This window comes from Parambassis ranga, chromosome 12 (genome assembly GCF_900634625.1).
Source record: "Parambassis ranga chromosome 12, fParRan2.1, whole genome shotgun sequence".
In the NCBI taxonomy this organism is placed as follows: domain Eukaryota; kingdom Metazoa; phylum Chordata; class Actinopteri; family Ambassidae; genus Parambassis; species Parambassis ranga.
This window is the reverse complement of record NC_041032.1, coordinates 14,527,373-14,554,131: the sequence shown is the minus strand read 5'-3', so window position 1 is coordinate 14,554,131 and position 26,759 is coordinate 14,527,373. Positions and strand designations below refer to the sequence as shown.

At 42.1% G+C, this 26,759-nt stretch overlaps 1 protein-coding gene and 1 long non-coding RNA gene across 2 annotated transcripts; one reads left to right on the top strand and one right to left on the bottom strand.

Annotated features, from left to right (window-relative positions):
• Nucleotides 1-1,323: 1,323 nt before the first annotated feature.
• Nucleotides 1,324-26,759, top strand: ccbe1 (collagen and calcium binding EGF domains 1). Its single transcript, XM_028417867.1, has 11 exons — nt 1,324-1,482; nt 1,567-1,647; nt 19,849-19,901; nt 20,069-20,203; nt 20,818-20,955; nt 22,141-22,250; nt 23,191-23,299; nt 23,414-23,553; nt 24,686-24,721; nt 26,092-26,127; nt 26,437-26,759. The coding sequence occupies exons 1-11, from the start codon at nt 1,379-1,381 to the stop codon at nt 26,701-26,703; spliced, it is 1,209 nt and encodes a 402-aa protein (XP_028273668.1). The 5' UTR covers nt 1,324-1,378; the 3' UTR covers nt 26,704-26,759.
• Nucleotides 10,379-12,199, bottom strand: LOC114443639 (uncharacterized). The gene is made up of 3 exons (XR_003671458.1): nt 12,154-12,199; nt 11,093-11,155; nt 10,379-10,766 (listed from the first exon to the last, which is right to left on the bottom strand). It is a non-coding gene; the product is annotated as an uncharacterized LOC114443639 (long non-coding RNA).

The window sequence follows — 26,759 nt, the reverse complement described above, 5'->3', positions numbered from 1 at the left end:
TAGTGGCTGTAAGTGACACCGGGGTCCTCTGGTTTCACTGGGATATCCTTTACAGACTCCTCTGCTATCCAACTCCCTGTAATGCCACACTGCATTCCTGAGAAACTGAAGAACTCTTGAGCTCTGTAAGTGCCACTGAACGGTGTGTGTGTGTGTGTGTGTGTGTGTGTGTGTGTGTGTGTATGTGTGTGTGTGTGTGTGTGTGTGTGTGTGTGTGTTGATCAGGCCGGGTCACACCGAGGTCAAGGTGACCCACAACAACAACAGCAGAAGCGAGCAGGATATTACTCAGGGGAATGATGTCATGACGTGGTTTTCAGCACAGCATGAACTGGGATCACATCAGCAGGGATATTTGGACATGATGTAAAGATTTATAAATACATCATGTCTGTCCTGCATCTTTTTTTGTGTGTTATTCTCTTTCAACAAGCTGCCCTGCTTTGTTTGTGATGTGGCTGCGCTTACATAAACCTCTGGTGTCCTGACACAGTGAATTAAGGTTGCACTCATGTTCAGTTAAAAAGCGGCCCCAAGGTTTCTGTCGTTATTCTGTAATGAGCTGCATGAAGTGTGATGGAAGATTCAAAACAGCAGTGTGAATAAAGAAGATCAAAGCTACCATGTTTGGCAAAAAGTTACAAAAAAAGCATCAAAAGCAAATTTAACTTTCCATATTTATGGAAATTATGTGAATTCTTTCATTTTTTGTACTTACAATACTAAATATTGATCATTTATCCATTAAAGGTACACAATGAAATTAATTTCATACTTATAACTGTAATAAAAAAGCAAATGTACGAAGTGTATCTTTGTCATAATTAAAATAATAAATATCACAAATTGCCAGTTCTTGTATAAAACTAATAGACCGTACTTTTATGACGCATAAGGTATTGATCCATGCGCTGTCTTATATGAGGCCATACATGGATTTACAGTTAAACTGTCACCTCTCTACACACTTGGAGCATTTGTGCGGGTGTCATTTGATAGTCTGCCGCGCGGTGGCAGCAAAGATCATGACGCACGCAGAGCGCGTCTTAGCGCACAAGTGCGTGTGTTATGAATGAGCAGCGGCTGGTGCGCATGGAAACAGTTTTAACCCCGGAGAAGGAAGCGTTTATGAAGGCTTTAACTCATTAAAGTGCATTTCTTTCTGCCTAAATCTTTACATTGTGTGTTATTAAAGCGCAGAGGGGAGGGGCAGGCTGGTTTCTGTAGTGGCACAACAGGGATTCATGAGCTGTGTGTGTGTGAGTGGGAGGGTCTGTGTGTGTGTGTCCAAAACTTTACACTCTGAAGTTGTAGCAGTGAGGAGATAACCATTACAAGCGTGGGCTGTCGACAGGAACCAGGTGACTGGACCGATGAGATGCTTCTAAACCACAACAGGAGCCCTCTCCTGCTCACCGTCACCTGCATGTGCTTCTCAGGAGGTTTGCTGTGGTCTTACCAAGAAGAGGATGCCAGTGACGGGTAACGTCAGGACACCAGCTGCTAATAAAACACACGATGGTTAAAAAAAAAACGTGCTGAAATGTCCTTTCTCTCCCTCCACAGGGAGAAGTGCTCTGAAAACAACGTTTCGACCACAAAGTATCCCTGCGTGAAGTCCACAGGAGAGATCACGACGTGTTACAGGTACGTGGATTTATGTGCGTGGATGCTGTGAGAATGAACGCAGCATTATTAATGTGTGAACCTATCAAACTGCGCGGCGTTATCACTGCCTGTGAAACCACGATATACAAACTGTGCGTGTTAGAGTCATGACTCTGTTCAAGTGGAAGTTACTGAAATGGAAATGTGATTTATGCTTCAAAGGAAGCAGCATGAGGCTAATAACAGGTCAATCAACACATTGTGCCTCTTGTTGCCATGCATGTGAGCTTGTTATTATTTCCCTGTTGTTTATGAGTTGTTAAATCCTTCCTTCCTGGCAATAAACATATTTTTACATGTTGAAAATGAATGGATTTTTATAGACAGCTCCTTTTTTGAACTAATGGGATCATAGTAATCTGAGTATCCACACGCCTCCAGATTGGCCTGTTTTGCTCTGACACCGGCTTTAATTATGACAGTGGTGGACACTCCTGTCAAAAGGCTGCGGATTAAGTTGTTAGAGCCTAATCTGTCTTCGCTGCATGTCGCACCCTCACAGGCATCATAAAGAAAAAAACTTCTGACTTATACTTTAAAGAGCCAGCTCTGGTTTTGTTGAATATAACATGATGTACAGCTGTTGTGTTCCAGAGTTATTTAATTAAAACTACAGGGTGTTCCTTTAAGATGCACTCGTGGGAATTATTACAGCTGATTAATGCTCAAACACCACTTTGCACTTCGTGACGATAAATAAATGTGCCACAGCTTATTTATGGAACTAATTTTGAATCATTATGATTTAAAGGCAAATCTATTTCCGTGGAATGAAACTTTGAGAGCTCAGGAAGTGACAGATAGTTGGACATGTCCTCTGAGAAGTCCTCCAAATGTATGAAAGCCTTCATGGCTTGACAAACTGCTGGCTACGCTTCAAGCGCACAGTGACATCCTGTTTGATCTTCTCATCTCAAACACACTCTTAACATAATGATGTTGGTTTATAGTTACTGGCTGCAGCCACAGTTGTTTCCCACAATGTTTATTTAAGGATGAAAAACGGTTTCAGCTTCAGGGAGCCAGGAGAATGTGTCCTGGGTGCATTTCAGTTCACCTGCGCAGCACGAGCTGACGGCGTCCCGTAGTGCCGGGTGGTTTTATAAAAAAAAGTTTTACTGCAGCACCAAAAATAGCATAAATGTGGATTTTTGCATTCTGATTTGTTGCTCCATAAATGCAGCCACACACAAACCGTGCTTGTTTGTTATGTGCTGGCATGGCCCCGGGATATTCTTCAAAGAGATTGACTTAATTTGGTGCCATACAGCTGCCAAAGGAAAACTTATGGCAGTCATTGCAGGCGTCTGTGCATCAAGACACAGAACTATTTATGTAAACGTTGTTGTTAGATGGGCATCAGTCTGCATACCACCAAGGCTCACAGTGCTAGCACGACCTCACACATCTACCATGGTTCGTCTGTCCGACATTTTGTGAGACGCTTTCTTTGTGTTACTTCTTGATAAAGAAGATCATTGATTGATAATACATCCGCCAGATACAACACATGGTTACGAGGTGGGGGTACATGCAACCTGGCGAACATTAGACGCACTAAGGAGTCCGAGGGTCAAGTCCCCCTGACACCACGAGCTGTTTGGTTTTTGCCCACTGTTGTGTTCGATTTGGCATAAAGAAACTACTGGTTAAGGTTAGACATTAAAAAAGGTTAAGAGGTCAGGTGAAGATCGTCTTAAAACACATGAAGTCTTAGCAATAAACACATTGTACAAGGAAAACGGCTCCTGTTTGTGTGGCCACTAGGGCTGTGTATTGGCAAGAATCTGGATATCGATATGATACATATCACGATACAATATGCTATACGATATATCCCGATACTGTAATAAAGGCGGTGTATATTGCGATTTTATATATATATATATTTAAGAGTATGGAAAGCCTCATCTGAATACTAGTAATACATCTTCACAAGAACAAGATGTTTTATAAATAAATTATAATTATTTTTAATTATAAGAACATTGCACAATGAAACTGTATCTCACATTGAAGTTGTTTTTATGCTGAAAGAGACAGTGTGCACCACAAAAGTAAGATGTTTGCTCCTCAATAATTAATAAAAAAATCGATTTGGCCGCAACTTAAATCGATACCAGTATCTCCAAATAAAATATCGCGATATATCACAGAATCGATTTTTTCTTACACCCCTAGTGGCCACCATTTTCGGGTATATCGCCATGTTTCGAAATTTCGACCTTATGTTACGGTTTCTAAAGCTCCAGCAAACATCTCCACCATTTAATGCTCCCTCATCATTGTTTTTTTCCGACGAGGAGCCATTAATGCTCTTCCTGGAAACACAGCTATAGAGGAGACACCACATGTCGCCAATAAAAGACGGTCCTGGTGCCCAAGCTGACTTTCCGTAGCAGTCTTTGTGCCAGTGCAGGCTCATTCTGCTCTCACATTCCTCCAGAGGACCTGGAGATCATCTTATGAGGCTTCTGCAGGATTTAGTATGTTCATGCTTCACAATATATGCTCATATTTTCATAGGCCATAGTTTTCAATATGTTTGGCTCATACGAAGATGTGAAAGGCCGTGCAGGGTCTTCGGTTCCAGAAGTTGTAGTTAAATCACTAATGTCCGTGCGCGCAGCAGACCTGGGATCAGATCCAGGAGCAGCATTGACAGTTGTTTCTGTTGGTTGGCCTGCCGTGGTTATGACGGTTTGCTGATGCTGACACTCATCACCTGGTGTGTCCAGAGTATTTGCTTTCTGTGCTTTGTGCCACAAAGCAGGATTACAGAATTAGCTGGACGGCTGCACTCAGTATTACCCAGCAGGGTTTTTTTTTGGTATTTGAATTTAGCCTACTTAGCAGTTATCCAAGCTAACTTGATAATCCTGCTTTATGAGACCGACCCCCTGAGGAAAAATACACCTGGCAGCCAGCTCTTGAGATTTCATGTGCTATTTCACAAGCGTCAAAGATGGATTATTTAATTCTGTGTGTCATCACACTTACATTTCACACGGTTTACTCAGGCTGATGTTTTTTTTTTTCTTCTTGTTGAGGTTTAGTATCAAATGTAGCAATAAGATGAGAGCCAGATCCACGTGTTAACGATGATGACAGGGGGCGTGAAACTATTGACCAGGCCTTATGTAGCCTGTGGAGGGAATGCTTCTCTGGAGAAGAAGCAGAACTCCAGCTGTTACACATAATCAATGTGTGGCATGTGTAATTGTTGCTTTGGTATGTTTCCAAATCATTCTGAAGGCACTAAGTATTCTGTGGTGTTCTCTTCTGGTGGTCAGTGGTTTATGTGACTGACTCCCTTGGCTGATCCAAGCAGCATTGTTTGTGCCATCCGTCAATTTCTTTCTTGGACGGGAACTTTTTTCAGTAGTAGTATCACTTTTCCTTTAGGAGATGCAGAGACTTGTCAGAAGGGATTAGACACATTTTCCATTGAATGTAAAGCCAGTAATTGATTTATCTTCAAACGCAGCAGGAGTGCCGCTCGGTTCCAGTGAAGTGATGGCTGATTACTCGGCTTGGCATACGCGGCCCGCGGTCTCTCTTGTTTCCTTTGTTTTTGGATCTGTTTTTCACATCATATTTCAATGTATTCTGCACCTTGGAACAATCCTCTCAGAAGTTGGACTTCTGTTCCCTGTCCCAGTTCAAGTAGCTTTCAACACAAGAAATGCACTTTAGTGCGGGTTCTTTCTTGCTTCCTTTCGCCATGTTGTGGTGCCTCCTTGAAGGAAATATTATCGCACTTTATGTGGATTTTAGCGGCCATCACTTTTATCATGTGTTGTAGGATAGAATGAGCCTGGATTTATGGACATGTGTGCAGCACATTTCCCTCTGGATATTCAGGAAAGCCCCCATCACAGTTATCCAAATGTGTAAACAGGTGTTTACATGTAGTGAATTCAGTTCTTGGTGGATTTAAACATATGTTGATCAATCCAGGATGAAAGGTTTGACACTCTGTGAAACTGATGGTGGAGATATTAGGCCATAAAATGTCTTAAAATGTCTTTTTCTTTGAGTGACATCATTACAAACGATTGCATCTGAAAAAAATACAAAAATGCATCTTGATAAGGTAAATAAATTGTCTGAGGAAAGAGCGTGAAATAAGTCCAGGCTGTTTCTCAACAGAGTGAAGCAGAGTTTTACTGGAATTAACCTCAGAAGATGCAGAATGAGATAAACGCTGCTGAAAATCATGCCGATCAAAAATGCCTCACAGTACCTGGAGACGTTTCAAAACACTGTGATATAAGAAAGAGTAATAGTAAAAAAAAAAAGTACTCCGCTAAAGAGCTGACAGTCATCAGACTGCGGTTAGATGTAACTCATAATCATAAAGTATAGACATCTGTTTTCTATCAATAGTCCAGAAAGAGGATATGAAGCCTGCTAATCGACCGCTGTGGTGCAGACTGCACAGTGACAGCTCGACACTGGAAGGATGTAGGCGATGAGGTGGTCTGCCACCATGCTAAGCTAATGATGCTTGTCTATCTGATTATATGCTTGCTGTGCATCAATGGAGAATAAACACAAACGTGTCGGGTCGGTTTGTTTTTCTTCTTTTCTGCTGACAGGTAAACAAGTCAAAAATGTAACCACGAACAAACTACTCAAGATTCTTTTCTTTTTTCATTAAATAAAACACACAACTTTGCAGTGGGTGAAAACAAAAAAGCTCGTGGTGTCGGGGGGGACATGAACCCAGCACCATCCCCAACCAATGTGAACATAAAATAATCTCACATATCAGGCAATATGTCCATGTTTTTCAAGATGTAGCCATGTGGCAGATGTATTATTGACCAAATGTGGTGTTTTTTTTCATGTACATGTTGCTGAAAACTACACGAGACAGACACAAAGGTGCTGGCTGAGGGGGTTCCCTTGATGTTCATGAATGAAAATGGGGTTATACCAGCAATAATAAAGTGCAATTTCTGTGCGAAAGCGGCTCATGAGTTAAGGTTGGAAAGACATTCTGGTTTAGATTGGAATTACAACCTTTGTTGTCATTAATAATGACCATAATAACTATTTGCTTAGAGTCATTGTTTGTAGGCAGCAGGAAATGAACAGTCGTCTGCGTAATAAATCTTTCAGCTCCTGAAAGGACTCGTGCTCTTGTGTCTGTTAGGGGTACAGTCTCATGGCAGGCAGCGGCATAAATGAAAGGACATATTTCAAACATGTTTATCCCATAGCCTTGCTCTTATTGTGTTTATAAGCTGTGTGGAAGCCCTCTAGAAGACCTGGCATCTTCTTCAGTCTTTTGTGCGTACACATCTCCTATTTAGACCATTCCTACCAGATCAATCGGCCTTTTGTTGCAGTATGTTTGCCTCAGGCTTGCCCTCAAGTGTTTTCTCATAAAACATGACACCAACACTTCTTCACAGGAACTGACTTTTGTCGAAAGGGGGATTTATTTTTATTAAGAATGGCACTGCTGTGTTGCACGTTTGCAGTTTTGCTGTTCTGATGAATGCTCTCCTTATGCATGGCCCACTTTAGTAAACTCTCTTGCACAGGTGGGATTAGTCGCACCTGCCTGTGCACTTATGGGGCTTATAGACCTCATTGCACTCCTCAGAAGAAGGCCACGCTCATTATTAGGTTCCTTTTTAAAAAAATCTTTGTGTGGCTGTGCTGCAGCAGATTATGAATGAAAATACACTGAGCTGAAGAACATCTGTTCAGAAACTGTTCGGTAAAAGGACAGAAGGGGAAACCATTGTTGTTCTACATTAATTTTATTTACGATTGTCACTTGTTTTTCACAGCTGCCATCAATAACCGCTGTCACTCCACTCTGTTTTCCCGTCCCATATAAATATTACTGATGTTAATGTTAATAAATCATAGCACTTAATGGGTGTCACTTTTACAGCGTCACACTTTGCACCATATTCTCAATAATATTGTTATAGAAGTTGAGCCAGTTGGCCGTGAGTCACGTCTGCATGTCCTGTCCTGTCTAATGGTAAAATACACTGTAAACGTGCTGTTTGGAAGCTCTCGGTTACAGAGGAGGAGGAGGCAGCAGGTTTTTAAAGTCAACAGCTGTCATTGATTATTCATTTACTCACTCAGGAGGTGAGTAGTGAGTTTGGTGTTTATATTTGGCTTTACTTCACATCGGAGCCTCTAACAAGTGTTAGAGAGAGGAAGAGGTTTTAGCATGCAGTGTCATGGAGGACACGCTGGTGTCAACAGGGACAGATGTAGAGCACGAAAACAGCCATGTCTCATTTCCAGCCCGCCCTAATCAGAGTGATTAGAAGGAGAGATGAGCGTTAAGCACAGGTGAAACCTAACAGTGGGTAGAAAACAAAGCAGCTCGTGGTGTCAGGGGGGACTTGAACTCTAACACTGGGCAACATGATCATATGTTCTATCAACATAAACATCACCATGTGTCATATCTGGTGGTGTTTGTACATGAGGAGGTGTGGTGGTTCTTTTGAAATGTGTTTTTCTTTCTTTGAATCATTAGAAACATGTTTTTTTCTGATTCTGATCAACTTATTTCAACATTTTTCAGCCGAACAATGTAATTTGATTTGGTTCCTAACATGCATGTTGCCATCTGTTTCCACTCGAACAAAGACTTTTAATACAAAACATCTTCATCCTTTATCAGAAACACTGTGGCACTCACAGTTCTAATGCTTTTCTGCCCTTAAATCCAGGGTTGCCTTATCCATATGATTTGACAGCTGTTGAGGATGTTTGACCTATTTGACCTGCTGTATATTAGATTTTATCAAACACACCTTCACAGCCATCACAGGGTGTTCTGACATTCTCTAGCCTACGTCTTACATGTTTGACTAAATCACTCTTTCCTTCTTGTAACTACACTACAAACAAGTTTCCTTTTAAGATATCTTTGTGTTTCTTTTGGCGGTTGATCCAGGAGGTCTGTGGTACGGTCATGCTGTGGTTAGGAGCTGTGGTGATAAGTCCACCACACGCTGTGGTTTTTCTGCCTCTGAGGCCTGCATGGTGCTTTGGTTGTATTCAACATGTTGTTAGTTCGTACAGAAAGCAGCAGTACTTTCCTCTAAAATCAATATTTGTACAGTGGGACAAGTTAATTAGCTAATTGAATGCAGAGGGGATGTATAAGGTTCAACTTGATGTGCTTTTATAATACTTAATAATGTATCATTGGTCCAGTGGAAGCTTTAATTTATCCTCCAATTAGTAGCAACAATAATGAGCTTCTAATTGATCAGTCCTGAAGGACGGCAGCTAACCACATGAGGTGTTTAGCCTGCACCAGTGAACACACACATCATATAGCAGTGGTTTTAAATTGTAAACAGATGTAGCATTCACTGTTAATAATGCATTTGTGAGGAGGGGCAGGCCGGGGGGGGCTTATGTTTGTGGTTTTCAGCAGCACAGATGGAGGTTTCCTCTTCCTCTGAGGATTCTGCTCATTTGCGGCTGAATTTCAATTTTTTTTGCGAGTCAGTTATGATTTAATTCAACAATATTCCCCACAACCAACCTGCATTGGTGCGTTAGGTTCACCTGTCAGGACCGGATTATTGTGGTAGTCGTGAAGCTTTATCATTCCAGTCTGCTTCCTGTTTTATTTGTATGGAAACATACGAGACGTGTTACTTTGAATTACAACGTGAGCTGGCTAATTTTTATGTACAGTCCCAGAGTGGAATATACACTTTCACTGTACAACATTAAAATAACAGCAAACCCACAAAGCCTCAGGTGGGCTTACATATATCACATACCACACACTCCACCTTACTCTAATGCATGAGAAGCTATGAAACAGACCAAAGTGGAACAATACACTAACACACATCAGGACACAACCAGCGTTTATATATTTGTCTCCTAATAAGTTCAATGCTAATGTTAACATGCTCAAAATGACAAATATATAGCGATTACCACGGTGATTTAGCATCATGTCCTGGCGTTTGCTCGATACTTCCCCAAGATACGACACATGGTCACATTTATGCTAACATATGACATTACATACTAAAAACTACTGGTTAAGGTTAGATCATTAGCTTTTCACATACTTTTTATCAGCTTTACTACGGCTAGAAACACCAGACTTTTCACTCAGCTGGCCTGGGTTTGTCTGGGTTAGCCTGACATGGGACCATCTCCGATAGTTGTTTGGTTAGATTTATGTTTTAAAAACATTTGATCATTTAAATGAGTTAGTTCCACTGATTAGTGTCTAATAGAGCTAAAATAAAGTACATTAAAATAAGTTATTTGTTTGTCCAACCTAAAATATAATTAGTGAACATAAGCCATCACCCCTTAAGAAGAACATGACCCTATCACTGCCTGAGAGCCTTTTATTTAAATGTAATACATCCAGTCCAACATTCACTTCAGGACAATATATTTTAAATTTCAAGACACTAAAACAAATTGAATGACGACCCACACATCGCCGGGCTCCTTCCTTCAGAACGTGCAAACACCCCCAGCTGTGGTGGCCGTGTCATTCTCTGCATCCTCAGCAGCAAAGGGCTGAAAAAAAAAATCACACGACACTCAGGTTACATACGCTAACCATCACAACAACACGCACATTTTTCATTCATTCATATTGCAGATTATCATGTTTGTCCTATCATGTATGATGCAGGCTCCATGTTTGTCCCTCTCCCTCTCTCTCTCTGTCCTGTCTACCTCTTCGTCTCCTTCTTTAAACAGCCGGTCTTCAGCAGGAGGGTTCTTCCAGCTGGCTCCTGTTTAAGGTTTCTTCCTGACACGGTGTGTTCTTAATAGGGTTCAGGCTCTGGCTCTGTAAAGCACTTTGAAACAATTCAGAGAATACTGATCTGAATTGTATTTTGATGTAAGTGACCTTCAGTGTCAAGAAGGGTGCCAACAAACAAAATGTATTATTATTATCCTCCTATTCCACAACAGCGCGCTACAGGTAGAAGTAATTGGGAACAGAACCCTACACTACATGGAAAACTGAAGCTTAGCATAAGAAAGAGTTTGGATCCTCCATAAACGACAAGGCTTTTGATGAGAAGCTCCCTCCTGATATTGATGCCATCACACTGAAAACACAGGACAGAGAGGGAGAGGGACAAACATGGAGTAAGCAGCATACATTACATGACAAACATGATAATCTGAGAAACACAGAGCAGGACAATATTAAGCCCAATATGGGTGCAATGGTGTAACAGAGCAGAGTGTCTTTGGTGTGTGTAGCTCTATGACTAAGCACACAAACAACAATAAGATGGTGAAATTGATTACCAAGAATGTAATTACTTAATATGATCAAGAGGTTGGCAAAAAGTACACAGTATAAGGTGTCTGCAAAAGATGGGATTATATATTAGAGGTATGCATATGATAAATACATGAAAGGCTTTACCCTGCAGCAGCCACTCCCAAATTTCACAATGCCACGGCCTACTTCTGTTATGACCCAGCAGCTCTGATAAGGAAGGGGAAGTAGCATCAACCAGATATACCTGAGTAGGTATGCAAGTCATTTAATTGACAAAATAAATAGAAACGATTAATAAAAGAACAAAATCAAGCAATTAACAAAAGGGAACGGGTGGAAGCTATCAAATGGAAAGAAAAGAGAAGACAGTCTGACAGTAAACAAAACTATAAACTGCACAGGGTTAACACAGGTACAGACAATTTCCCCCTGAGAGTAATAAAGTATTTCTGATTCTGAAACACAAAAGCAAAGCAAAATGACTAGAACCTGTTTGCTGTAACCAATCAATCAGTCTCAAAAATATATGCAGATCATTCACACAAACCGTGGTTACACCAATTACATAACTAAGACATTGTTTTACTGTCTCCTATTTCACCACTAGATGTCACTGAAACGAAGCTGTGACTGAATGAACCCATTTTGGAGACAATTAATGAAGTGGGTTAATACTGAGGTTACCCTACATTTAAGGTAAACCAGGTTTATACCACTTTATTAAACAAACTAGATCTCTGCACGTTTCCAGTTCTCCCCTGCTGTCTGTGTCACGCATGGAGTTCCACACCGACGCGCACACTCCCACCAGCCGACTACACACCTGCACGCGCGTGCGCTGCTACACTAACCTGCTAGCTGCTAGCTAGACTACACAAGTAAAGCAAAGCACTTTTGGACTAAGTTAGCTGGTGAGCTGCGCTCTCGTGTGTTAAGGATGAGCAAGCACAACAGGTAGCGACGTTGTTGTAGCCGCTAGCTTATAGCCGCTAGCTTATAGCCGCATGAAGCAACCACGGGCGTTAGCTACAGCGAATGCTAACATTAGCTTACCTGCTTGTATAGCCCGTCAACTCTTGGACCGACTTGGAACAACGGCTGAAATTTCTTCTCTGCGTTGTCACACATTGTCTACTTACGTTGAAGCATGCACACTACTTCACATGAAGGTATTAAGCTTAGTGAAAAGAAGACAGAAAACTTACAAACAACAGGAGCTGCACCTGCGACGCCATTGTTGTTACGACGGTGAGGTCAGAGGGCGAGAGCTCCCGCGCATGCTCTGTTAGTTGAACTCCTTCTGTTTGTGTTTGTGTGGCAGAGGTGTCCCAGCAAAGATATTATATTATATTATATTATATTATATTATATTATATTATATTATATTATATTATATTATATTATATTATATTATATTATATATTTTTAAGTTCACTCTGTAACAGCAGATCACCTTCATTTCCCTCTGGGGATCAATACAGTCCTTATCTTATCTCTTATCTTAAGTATGGAAGCAGTGCTGTCACTCTCCTGGTGTGGACAGGCTGCGTAAAGCTTGAACACCCAGAATCAGCAGCCCCTTCTTTTATTTCACTGCTTTTGATTTCATTCCTGCAGGTTTGATCGCTGATAAGACGATGCGCTCATTATTCAGTCAGTCAGCTGTATTGATTTCTCTCTCGTGTTCTGGTGGAATAGAGAATGACCGAGAGCTCTACGAGCGCCTTTTCTCTGTCTTTTTCTATATATTTCTTGTTAAATCAGCACCTGAGTAAAAAGAACATCTGCTTTTTACATCCAAAAACCTTTCTGAATATTATCATCTGTACATTTCCATGCTGGGATGAAATATATTCCCTTTTAATAGCAAATATTCTGTCAGAAACTGCTGTTATTTTAGTTCACCTTTCAGGAGGCCGGTTCTTCAGGGACCAATGTTCTTAAAAAAACATTTTTCATCCCGCTTTCCTGCCTTAATTCGGTGTTTCTGTGGTTACTTCTTGCAGATTCTTCCACGCTGCTAATGAGGTGTTAAATCTGTGAATAATAACAAAGGAATTAAATTACTAATAATCCCTTCAAGGTTCTTTTAAGTAGAAGCTGCACACTTTTCACATTAAGCTCAGTGTTTGAAGGTGGGTTGGTGATATCTGGCCCGAGTCCAGGGGAATGGTTTGAGTTAGAAACCAGTGGAAGTGTGTGCTGATGGTCGGACTGTAACAGTCCACAGACAGCGGCGCTCTCTATAATTTCCTGAGGTGTCAGCATCGGAGACACATCACACACACTTGCCTGGTGCTTGTCCTCAGCTTAAAGGGTTTATTTAAATGAAAATGTGATGTTCTCTCATGATGTTTTATAAGATGTGATGGTGGAAAAGTTGGATTGTGTTGCAGAGGCTGCAGTCTCTCTGATTGTATACAACAGAATGATGCCTGATTATTTGATTTTTGTGGATTTTTTGGGGGGATTTTAGGGAAGTAATTCTACTTTTTTTTGTTTGCATATTTAGCACCATGGTGCATATAAACCTCTCCCCCAGGACCAGTGCCATCATCACTGTTGAATCAGGCTCAGTGGAGGGATTTTATGGTAAAACTATACGGCCTGGTTCCCTTTCTGTGTGGCTGGTGTATGACTTACAGACACCACAGATGTACTATATGAAGCTGGAGCTTACTCTGTTTGCAAAAAAGAGACATAGAGGGAAACAGCCAGGCTGTTTGTGAGTTGTTTTTACACTTGGTTTTTCCCCATTTCCGGTGTTTTCTCGTTGAACTCGCAGCCAGACTATCAGACAAACAGACAAACTTTCCTTTACTGCTGTGTCATAAGAGAGCGAGAGAAATGAAAACAAAGAGGCAAGAAGGAAAAGCAGAGTGACATTAGACTGCAGAGTATTCAAAGGGTGTTTTAAATGAGGGGCCTCACCAGATCTGTGTGACTGTCACGGGCTCTGAGCGCTGAGCTCAAACAGTCATTAACCAATAGCTTATGTTAATGTAGCATGTTAGTCATCAAATGGGGCACCATTATTTCTGCACAGCAGACATGTGTGCGTTCAGCCTGGATGCAGCCAGACTCACAGAGAGCAATTTGTTTTAAGAGGGTTTTATTCTAGAGGATATCTGTCATGTAGAAGCAGCATTAAATTGTTTTTATTTGGCAGACCGAGTGATGTCTGCATTTGGCCTGACTCTTTTTTCCACTCTTTCATGGAAATTGTGATTTTTTTTCCTCCTGAGCAGTCCAATAAGATGAGAATTTGTATTTTTTAATTTTTTTCATTCTCATTCATGCTCACAACTTTGGGCAGCAGTGGCTCAGTGGTAGAGCAGTGTGTCCTTGGGCAAGGCACTCTTTGCTGGGCAGCCTTAAGCAATTTCCCTGATGGGATTATTAAAGTATTTCAAATTCAAAAATTGATCCAATATGAGATTTTTCAACCATAGGCTTCTGAGGAGCTACTTGAGTCCCTGCGGGAGATCACCAGGCTGTTAACGTGTTTATTTCTGTTGTAAAATCGGCCATTTTAACATGGGACTCTATGGGGTTTAAGTTGGTTTTGGAGCCACCGCCCTAGAGGCTGCCAGGGGAACTGCAATCCTGAACTCTTGCCCATGGGCTTCACTTCTCAGCCACGGAGGCTTTCGCTTCATAATTTCTGGCCAAATCTTGAATATTGATGACATATTTGCTGTGTCTTCTGACACATTAATCAATCTATGGGATGATATATCACCACAAATGTCAAGTTCAAATCACTGGAAACTGAAGTGGTGTGAAATGACGCACTAACATGGGAAGGTCGAACAGATTTGCATGCAGATAGTGAAGCTTTTAACACATGTCGGTGGATGTTGGCTGTTGATCCACAGTTGAACAACATGTCGAGGCTGACGGTGTAGCAGCTAGTTTTGTTCTGCGGCCCCAAAAAAAACTTGAACTTACATGATATGATCAGTTCTACACATCTGTCACAGTAGAACAGCTCCAGATCGGATCATTTATTCATGTAGTGCAGCTCTGAAACAGCTGAGTTGTTGTTGGACACCGCCGTCTATGAAATGTCCTCTTCAGTGATTTACTCTGCGGAGCAGATTTGGGGTTATATTGCTACAACTGTTGTCCATAATGGCCTGTTTTCACCACACAGATATCAGCGAGTGGAATATTTATCTAGCCTCTTTTACCTTTTATGGCAGCTCCAAACAATTGTCTGTAATTACATTATAATTACTGATAATGGCGGAGCATGGCTGAGGGAACGGCAACACATATTAGCAAATGTCGCCGATTTTCGCTGCCCTGGCAGACGCTGCCTCTTTTAACGTTCTTCAGCTTTTTTTTGTCTGGCTCTGGAGTCGCTAATGCGTTTATCTTTATCTCCTGTTTGTCATAATGAGTCTGTTACAGTAAGAGGATACAGTTTATCAGTTTGATAACGTGACTCTCCAGAACAAACAGCAGTGCAGCAGAGGGAGTCAGTAATGAATCCATGATGACTGTGAGGACTGTTTAATCTCTATAATCTGTAATCTGATGTTTAAATCAAGGACAGTATAGTTACAGCAAAACATGCTGACATCAGCTAAAGTGACATGTTTGTATAACAGCAGGTTTAGCTTGTCATTCGTAGCAAAAACATGTTAAATATAAAATGATCCAATACAGTCCAAGACATAATAAAAAGATAAACGTTTTTTATTTTACATTTAATTATCTTGCATTCTCTAAGAACAGGTAATATCCTTTCCCTTTGCAGATGCATGCATTTCTGCTCCAAACAAAAATACACACTTAAAGGTAGGGCAGGAGATTTTGAAAACTCAGTGAGAGTCAGCCAGATTTGGGAAGTAAACACACGCCCCTTTCTCTCGGAGCTCACCCCGAAGCCACGCCTCCCAACCAGTCTGTAACTTCGGCCATCATGCACGTACCTCTCTGGTGTGCACAGAGCAGGAAGAGAGTGACAACCAGCCAATACTCCGCGCAGGGTCCACCCGGAGGATTGGCTGATGTTTTTAGTGTTTTATAGCTTCCACAGATGATTCATATTCTTCGTTTTAATGCGAAACTGCCGAACTAATCGGTTGCTATCGGATTGTAAAGAGAAGTTACACTAAATTAACAAAAAGTGCATCAGGATGAAATCTCCTACCCGACCTTTAACACACTGAAGAAGCTCAAGTAAAGGTCAAACTTAAGAGCACACACAGTCTGCGGCTGACAGAGGAGACAGGTGAACGTACTTTTCTCTTGCATTTGTGAATTAAAGTTATAAACAATCAAAAACCTGCTGCAGCTGCTACCGACCTGATCCACACACAAGCTACAAACAGTGCTTAAAAAACACTTTTTCCTCAATATTAGAAACATTCGCATTGCTTTGCTGTAATCTTTATCATTATCTCTGGCTGCCAGAATAATTCCTCTCCTCATGCAGCAAGCAGCCATCTTTCTCTCAGCTCTGGTTTTCCTCAAGATAGCATGTGAGCAGCAGTTGCACAAGATCATCAGTCTGTTTCTATACGGAATTACTTTGTGATATACTGATAACTGAGAGGTATTGGTCATTTGAGCTCTGATACATGCACATGCCCTCAGTGGAACATTTACCCTACTAACAAACAGTACAAACTCCTAACAATGGACAGGAGCATTTGGAGGACAGTCGTGTTAATGTGTAGACTAGAATGCCAGCTACAAACAAACTGAGGCTACATCTGGATGCGCTGAAAGGAAATTAGAGGCTGGCTGGCGAGCGGGGAGCTGCTGCAGTCCAGACAAGAGGCTGAACACTGTAAAAGAATTTGGGCAGAGTTACTGTTGATGAGGAAATGTCTGATTTAACAGATGGTTTTGTGCAAACACTCTGAAAAGGTCGTGCTGGCCACGCAAGGTTTAAAGCTTTGTCCAGACTCTCAGCAGGAGCCACTGTCAGATTCGTACATGTAGCATCCTATGGAGGGTTTCTGGAGGATAATCATGATCAATGAAATTTGAGAATATGTGGAATGTGATAACAGGGCGATGCTGAGGTCGAAAAGAAGAAGCACAACAAAGAAATGTGGAGTTCTGAGTCAGATCTGTGAGGAAATGCAGTCAGATTAAGGAGTGGATCAGTTTTTCAGCTTGGTTTGGTCACATGTGCCTTTAATATGTGCACAGGGAGCTGATATTAGGCACGTTTTCTCTTCAAGTTTCACACAAATCTGCAGAATGCAGCTTTCAGCTGTGTACAAAGACGTCGTGCACATGAACTGCTGCTATATCCAAGCTCATACTGTGGATGTGCATGCAAAAATCAAAAAAATAAATATTATCCAGAAGTTTGAATATTAACTTTCAGATTAGGTTAATCTGAGTGTGTCCTTAGACAAACATCCTCTGTTGTGTGGAATGCGGTTGTGTTATTGTATATCAGTAAAAAAAAATAAGCCTGAGCCGAGCGGGCCGCACGTGTTGCCTCACAGCTGTCCGTCTGCGTGTGACATCCTTTAGTTTTTGTAATTGTTTTCCCCCTTTTCAGAGAGAAGAACATGCCTGGGAGTGATGAAGAGCACGGGGCCCGTGTTCTTCATCATGCCTGCCGGTGTGAATTAGTGTGTTTCATTACAAGGACAGAGTCATGTTGGTTCAGCAGAGGGTCTCTGTTTATAAGGTAATTAGAGTGCTTATGGTTCACCCTCGGTAACTGAGGTCAGACTAGGCTATGTCTAGATTTCAAGGGGGGCCCCTGTAAAACGATATGCATCAGCGCTAAAATGGAATCACCTCTAAGAAAAAAAACACAGGTGGCAAAACAAACAGACAGGCCGGGATGTCCGGATCACTTTGAACAAGTGCCGTCTTCATGGTCTGCTGTGTCAGTGTGTGTGAAACTCTCCTCATTGATATTCTTGTGGGAAACACCCCCCCCCCCCCCCGCCCCCTCACTCATGAATATGAATGAAAGCCACATGTGTTTTGAATTTGTTTGTTGATTTGCATGAAGCAAACAACAAAGCACGCTGAGGGCTGTGTTCTTATAAAAAGGTGCTGAAGCTCCGTGTGTCATAAACTCAGTGGGATTGTGCTTCATCCCCGGACTAATTGCCTCATTGGATTATGTTGTCTGTCCCCCCCTAGTGTGCCGGAGATTTGGATCTGAGCTGTCTCTGCTGTTCAGAGGTGGATTTGTTAAAGAGCTTTTTGGGAATCAATGCCAGATATTAACACTGCATCCATGTGGCCTTACAGATCCTCACCCAGGCATCATGGGAAATCACTTCTGAACTTGCGTGTGTGCAATAAGTTGGATATATAGATGACTCCAGGACACACACTCTATATCTCAAATATGATGAGAATATTTTCCACCTCATAGGCATAGATCAGGCAGGTGGCTTAAAGGTTCTTTCATTGCTTTTCATTGCACGTATCCATCCATCCTGAGTGTGTTGTTTCAACCTGCAGACAGGTCATATTGTCATATCTCAGTTTCCATGTCCGCATGTGTCATAACATAAAAGTTTAACTAAAGGACAACATAAAAAAAAAATCAATCCAATTTGAAATGAAATCTGATGAAAAGCTTTTAAAAAGCTCTCTAATCTCCAAAATAACCAGAAACATTTTAGACGTGTTTATTTAATGATACAATGAGAGACAGCACGGTGAGGTGGAATACTGTGGAGCTAATGAGCATTTCCCTGAATGCTAATTTAATAAAGATAGTTAAAAAACTTCAACACAAATATGGATCCAGTTTCCATGGGATGCTGCTGCCTCTTTCATGATCTTTTGGAGACGGACAAAGATGTTTGTTTTCTCACGATTGTTCAGCTCACATGGTTATTTTGCTAAGTTGCTTGTTTGCTATAAGTGAATTCTGTCCTCGTGGGGATGTTATTGCGGCACGAAACTTTGGGGTCACACAGGAAAAACCCTCCTCAGATTAACTCTCTCATACTGCAGCCTCTTCCACCCACAAACCGTAAGTGTGCAGTGTTTCTAATGAATGAAGGAAAGCCACACGTTTTGGTGTCAGATTATTTAGGACACACTGATGATGGACTCTGGACTCATTTATTAACTCTGCTCCAGTCCAATCCCACAGGTCAGTCATTTACAGTCAAGAATGTACAGAAACCAAGCGTTCATTCAGTCACAAGACTGAATATTTATTACCTAAAGAGGGGCCACGAGGACTTTCCTCAGTGCTCAGGAGGCCGTCATGTGTCGAGCACTGATGTGTGCGTTTAAATGTAGTGTGTGTGTTCACATGCTGGTGTCAAGTTCTTGCATTTGTGACATGATATTGTTGATATTACTGTAGCTTTAAACTCAAGCTGCCATGCTGATGTGTTTACATGGATGTCTGTAGACTTTTCAAGTCAGCCCCTAGTGGCTATTTTAGGAACTGCAGCAGTTGCTACTACTATTGTCTCATGCTTCTGGATAACAGCTGCTGTGAAGCACTGCAAAGCGTGACTGCACCGTACTGTCATGACCTAATGGCTCGTAACACCTGGTAGCCATTTTCTTTGAGACTAAATATATTGATCAAGTATGACACAAAATGTCATCATGAAGGTGGTATGCATACAGTTATACACAGAAGAAATGAGGGGAAACAGGGAAAGTGTGAACACTGAATCTGATCATTACCTCTGGATGGGACAGAAAATAAAGTGTGAAGGGATTTTTAAGAGGAAGAGGAAACAGCACAGTTATGACACAATTCGGCATGTGTGTGTGTGCAGATTTCTCACAGCACAATGATAAAAACAGATCACTGTGTGTGTATGTTCTTATTATTGTTACATGTCAAACTGCACCCATGTTGTATAGTAATATATGACTTAAGGTTAAGGTGTTTTGAGCTCTCATGAATGTTTATATTTGATATTTTACAGAAAGAAATGTTGCACGGGGTTCAAGTTTGTGTTGGGCCAGTGCATTCCTGAAGGTAGGAAAAACTCTTTGGAAGTCTCTGGAGTGTTTTTTAGGATTATTTTTGGAAATCCCGCCCTGCATGTCCCTGTGGGTCTTCAGTCCTGTAACACTTAATAATACTTGACTTAAGTTGCTCTTGTTGAATTGAATATGAGGTTGTTTTTTTTTTTCATTCTGCAGACTATGACGTGTGCGCCGGCGCCCCCTGTGAGCAGCAGTGCACTGATCACTTCGGTCGAGTCGTCTGTACCTGTTACCCGGGCTACCGCTACGACCGCGAGCGCCACAGAAACCGGGAGAAGCCGTACTGTTTGGGTACAACAACAAACACGTCAATAAGAGACATTCACAAGTTTATAATGCAACCCAGAAATAGTCTGCCACTGTAAACCTGTTCCTTCCTGTTGGATGGAATCATTTTCCACTCTTTGTTTTATTTATATATATATATATATATATATATATATATATATATATATATATATATATATATATATATATATATATATATATATATAAAGAAATCGGTCTTTCACCAGCTCTTCAGTGCAGGATGTCAGACTGTTTTACACCGTCTCTGGTTTGGCTCGGTCTGGTTATTCCCTAAACTGATTTTGGCAAAAAGCCTTTAAAAATACTGCTGCGCTCAGATGGAATAATCTGCAGCAGAATGTCAGAGTGGATTGCTTTATTTCTTTAGTTGGTCTTGAAATAACAGTTGAGCACTGTAATGGGTTAATGTGAGTGATTGTACGGGACTGCTTTGAATACATGATCATTTTCCCTTTATGTTTGACTTAAAGTCTTTACTTAAGTACATTTTAATTCCTACATCTCCCATAGTTCCATTACATCCAAGCCGAACAGTGTTTACGTGTTACATGTTGTGAGTTGTGTTGACGTCTCTCTTCTGTCGCTGCAACACAAAGACACGGATGAGTGTGCGGACAAAAACACGACAGCCTGCTCTCAGCTCTGCGTCAACACCGCGGGGAGCTACAGGTGTGAGTGTGAGAAAGGCTACTTCCTGGAAGAAGATGGGAAAACATGCACCAAGGGGGAGAGAGGTGAGAATAGCAACTTTTGACTGACATTTTCTCTTTATTCAAGGACACACACACACACACACACACCTTTGACAGTGCTGACTGCACATTGTTATTGGTGTGTGTGTGTGTGTGGGAGAGAGATGGGATGAAAAGGAGAAGGGGGGGGGGGGGGTGTAGTGCAAACACAGACACCTGGTAGTGGTTAGACATCGCTGCCCCTTGTGCTTGTCTCCCAAACATACTGCTGCCCCCGTGACTCCTGGTCTTCTCTGATTTGCTGAATGCATTTGAGAAAAACACAAATGGTCTAAGCGATAAAAAAAAAAATCCTTCAGTTGTCAATGAAGCGATGAGGGGCTGCAGATTTGCTACTTCCTCCCACTCCCATGAGTTTATCTTCCATTACCTACTCGCTAACATTTCAGGAGAAGCCAGGGAGTGAGAAACTGTGGCGCATATCATCATCATGCTCCTGCTTCATGTCCTGCTGCTCTGTAACGTAGTGGGGAAAATAGTGTCCAGACACATCCACCCATCCATTAAATATATGCATGGGGCACATTCAGCCTACACAACCAGGTGATCTGGTGAGGTCTGTGCTTTTTTTTCCATCTTGATTGATGGGGCCTCTGAGCTAAGCAGTGGTAAAGTAAATATAGTAGGAAAATCCAGAAAAAGGGTCAAGATATGTTGTTAAATTGCAGGTAAAGTTTGGTTCTCTGCTTCTCCAAGACCCATTTATCAGTCTAGTCCTCACTCCAGCCGTGCAAATGACAGCATTTCAGCATCAACATGGACTCATACCTTAAATTCAGCTAAGAAAATCCATCCAAACTGTCAAATCCTTTTCACAATCTGAGTATGAATTATAACAAAATGATTCATATTTCATAGTAAATTGGGCCGAACATGTACAGCGAGGTTAAGTCAGCTTTGCAACCCCTCCTCCACCCTCAGCTCCAGCTCTCTGTGCGTCTTACTTAATCAACATCATACCTGGAGTCTGGTCCCTGAGCCTTTCTGTGTCTGTGGGGTCCCTGCTGATGCACTCCCAGCCTTAGGCTTTCCATGTAAGCACCCCTAGGCCTGGGGAGGTGTTATAACACACTTGGCAAATCACTTTTTTTTAATAAGAAACAGTGATACTGTGTGTGTTCTGATCAATCTGTGTGACCTGAACATTTTTTTGTTCTTCTTTCCTAGCACTACATCTCTTCGAGAAGTCTGACAACATCATGAACGCTGGAGCTTGCTCGGCCACATGTGATGATTTCCATCAGATAAAGATGTCTGTCCTGCAGCTCAAACAGAAGGTACAGGCCTCTGCTTACCGCTTATCTCCATTTTCAGGTCTTTACAATTCTCTCGAGATGCATTATCGCACTTTATTCCCTAATAAAAAATTGCACTAAACAAATTTCCTCTGTGTACAGCCAGTTGAGTCCCTTTGTCCATAGGACTGAAGGGCAGTTTATGTAAAACCCGGCAGTGGAATTACATTTCCCTCTGTGTAATTTGCAAGTGTCTGAACTGATCTGAGCAGGAGTCTGTCAACAGTGGCACTCAACACCCTCCATGGTAACACATGATATATTGCTTCCAGCTGTGTGGTCTGTGTCTCCCAGAGCCACACTACAGTACAGATATATATATATATATAAATAAAAACCAAATGAAAATACAGTATTTTCTGCTCATTTCATGTTTTTACAGTAAATGAGAATCACAGAAAGTTTAGTTTTAGTGTATGAACCGAGGAGCCTGCTCCACCTGTTCACAAGGTCACAGGCTACAGTCTTGCATATTTGTCAGTGTTCAGCAGGTGAACCTCGACCTTGCTTACTCCGTGTGTGTGTGTGTGTGTGTACACATGCATGAACCTTGCAGCATAGTGAGGTCACTCACGTGTTCCCTTTCACATGATGTTACACAGAGATCAAAGATAGCTTTTCCAAAGGATGCCAACTTAGCATACGGAGCAGGAACTCTCCTGGTCATGCTGAATAATGCAGAGGGGTTGCCTGGCCTTCCATCTGGCTGGGTTATACTGCTCACTGCAAGGCATAGATAGAGGATCAGCTTTGATCTTTGGCAGGGTATATAATTTACACACATAACTCTACGTACAGTTGGCTCTCCGGTGTGTAATTTCCCTGTCCTTCTTGACAGCAAATACCTTTATGAATCACTGTGTCTCAATTTTAATAACCAAATGATGAAAATTGACTCTTTGGCTTTTTGTATTTTTTTAAGATGACCATGCTCTCAAATAGTGCTGACATCCCCGAGCAGATGACAAGTGACAAAATCCTGACATCACCTGTATTTGTACCAGGGCCTCCAGGTTCCCCTGGACCTCCAGGTACGTGAAGAGTACTGACACTGTCCTACAATCTGGCAGACAGGTCAAGGATCTCTATGCTGTGTGAGCATGCTAACATGTTAACAGTGACAATGATGGTTTGCTTTATGTTAGGAGATCCAGGACCAGCAGGCTCACCTGGACGTACAGGAATGTTAGGGCCACCTGGCCCCCCTGGTCCCAGGGGCTTGATGGGACCCATTGGACCCACGCCAGACCTGTACCACATCAAACGGGGCCCTCGAGGACCAGTGGTCAGTCACCTATTAACAGACACGTCTCTGTTAAAATACAACACAGCATTTTATGAACAGCTTTATGTGTCATGTTGAGGTCTTGATACACACTGCGCCATCTCTGCCTTTATTTGCTATTCAGCTCAACTAATATGTAATGTATGTACCTGGAAATTCTCTTCTCACTGGATCCTTTTATAGGGCTCTGGGTTTTACTCACTAAAATCATTCAGACAATTTAGTAACCCAGGCCCTCGGAGAGACACAAACCACAGCCCATCACGCACCATCATAAAAACTCTGGTGTTTGTAAGGTGGAAAGGGATGACACATGGTAACGGTAATATCAACAGAAAGGACTGAATGCGTTTACAGCTTTAGCTGTTTTCTTTGGCTTGTGTGGCTTCAGTGCAGCGCTCAGCATCGCCTGCAAGATGTTGAAGTGTGGGATCCGACTCAAGAATGTGCAGGATGTGGCCATCGGGATCTACTTTTTTTTAAAAATTTGCATTCTAGTTATTGATAAATCAGACTGTCAACACCTGCAATCTCAAAGCAAGAAGTACAGTGTTAGAAAAATATCCATTGCTTCCTGAGTGTGTATGTGAGACACAATTCCACGCTTTTGTTAATGCATTTAATCAGTGCACACATGAGGTCTGACTAAGAGGGTGTTGTTCACTCCTCACACACAAAAGCCTGATTAAATTCTGAGCACACAGTTATGAGGTTCAGCCACTGGGTCACATGTGTTCGACTGCATGTCAGGGTTTCACAGATGATGAATGTGTGAGTCAGAGGTAATGATCTGAACACTGGCACTGCTCCCTTCACAACTTATTTTAAAAGATGAGTATCCCGAGACGGAGTTCAAAGAGCTTCATTGATCTGAAGTCACTCAGAAATGACCCCGAGGCAGCCACTACGTTCATCTGTTCTAATCTCTCCAGGTGGAGCATGTTGAAGATGACAGTCTGGGTATTTCAAAATACTTAATTAACACATTTCTTCCTGATTGCACCATCAATAATTCAGTTGTGTAATGGGGCAGGCTGGGCTGTCTCTGATGCTAACCAGTCCACCTACCGGTTAATAGGTGACTCATATATTAAGTATAATGTAAACCACACATGAACTTTTATGCCAACAGGGGCCTCCAGGAGCACCAGGAAAGGATGGCCTGAAGGTAAGGAAGGTCTCTGTGTCATTTAAAATCTCACTTTCCCATAAGAGGCACAGACAAGAATGGAACTGTCCAGAAAATCACCCCTCAGGCAGCTGGAGGAGTTGTTGGCAGCAGGAGTTTCTCACTTAGCTCCTGGCAAGAAAGCTGGTGCAGAAAATACCCACGCCTGTCAGAAAATAAAATTCTTTTCAATCGCTTAATTGTTTCTTGGCATCTTGTGGCAAGGTGTCAATCCCTCCACTGGATGCTGCAGATGATAGGATTATTTAAGCACAAGTTGCTACAAGTTGAACTGCTGTGCCGAGAAGCACAAGCAGTGTCAATGCAATCGTGTGTAGGCTCAAATAATTAGCAGAGGATGAGTGAGGAAGAGATGTTCAGCTGAGATCAGGAAAAAATGTGCCATCTGTGTGGCCTTGGAGCCTGTGATAGGTGCGGCAGGTCGGTGATGCAGTGAGTGAAGTAAGGTGAAGCTTCAGGATTCTTCATCCTGAAAGATGTCAGATTTAATTTAGAAGGAGAGAAGACAGCTGAGGAGCAGCAGCTAAAAATACTGCAACCTGCAGAAGAGTAAAAAAACTAAGAAGTGACATGATAAAAAAAATCTTATACCACTCTTCGTCCCGCCTGTGGATTGATCGTTAGCTGCATGTGCTGTATCGACACAGCACCCTGGTTATTCGTTCAGCGCAGCCGGGATGTTTGTGTGGATAGATTGGAGGGTGATGGTAATCTGTCTCTCTCTGAGTAACAAATCCAAACCATCTGCCAAAACACTCGCAGCCCCAGTGTGACCCTGAACCTGGCTAACCACGGCAGGCTGATGTGGATGTGCTACTGTAAATCAACAGGCTGCTGAATGCTAGATGTGAGGAGGTGGGGGGAGCGATCCCGACCCGCATGACAGGTCAAACACAATGTCCATCCGCGAAGCTACCACTCACAGACTTACACGTTTTATTTCACCGTCGTGAGAGTGGTGGTTTCACAGGATGCTCTGTCCAGGAGCTGCTCCTGACTGTAAACATTTCATATTTCAACTCCTTAAACACATTGTAGCCGGGTGTCTGGAGTAACAATAAAAGAGCTATAAAGAGCTAATTAGTGAGCCCGTTTTTCATTGAAAGCTGGATTAGCCTTGGATCTCACTCTTAATGCTAAGCTAAAGCTAATCATCAACCACTTACACAAAGAAAAACCTTAAAAAATGTGCCAGAATTCATGCATGTGTAAAAATCTGGGAGGTGTTTGTTGTTACTCTTCCTGAACGTTCTCTCCCTTCCTCCAACTCTAAATTATGAATTCTTTGCATGCCCCCTCCCCCACCCACTGTAACTCATCTAAAGTAAATATTTGTTTTGTTTCCTCAGGGGGACCGAGGTGCTCCTGGGCCTGCTGGACCACCAGTAAGACAAAGGCTACATATCTATACTGATGCCATACTATTGTACTGTTATGCTGAAAATAGATAGCTGAACTAAAGCAGGCCTGAGTGCAGCCGATGATGCTATCACACTCAAACTAAATAGTAATTCATAAGCATTATCTCCTTAAATAAACACTAATGCTGCTAACATTAACAAACCATGAGAAAAGCTCGGGAGCCAGTGGCCGGTCGTACACAGTTCTGGATCCCTGTTGTGATAAACTCCACTCTGGTTACTGTGTGCAGTGAGAGATGAAAATGTGTGTGTGTGTGTGTGTTTGACCTGCAGGGCCTTCCAGGATCCTTTGACTTCCTGCTTCTGCTGATGGCAGACATCCGCAACGACATCGCTGATCTGCAGAGCAAAGTGTACGGCCGGCCGATGCACTCTCCAGAGGAGGACTTTCCTGCCATCCCTGACAGCTGGAGAGACAGCGTGGACGCAGGTTCGGGCGAGGACTACAGGGAGCCTTCATCACCTCGGACAGGTGGAGGAGGAGGAGGAGGAGCTAAGAGGAACAGGAAGAGGAAACCAGCACGAGAGAGAACAGACTGATTCAAATGATCTATTTTAGCTGTAAATATTTCACTGTTGTAAAAGAACGTACTGTA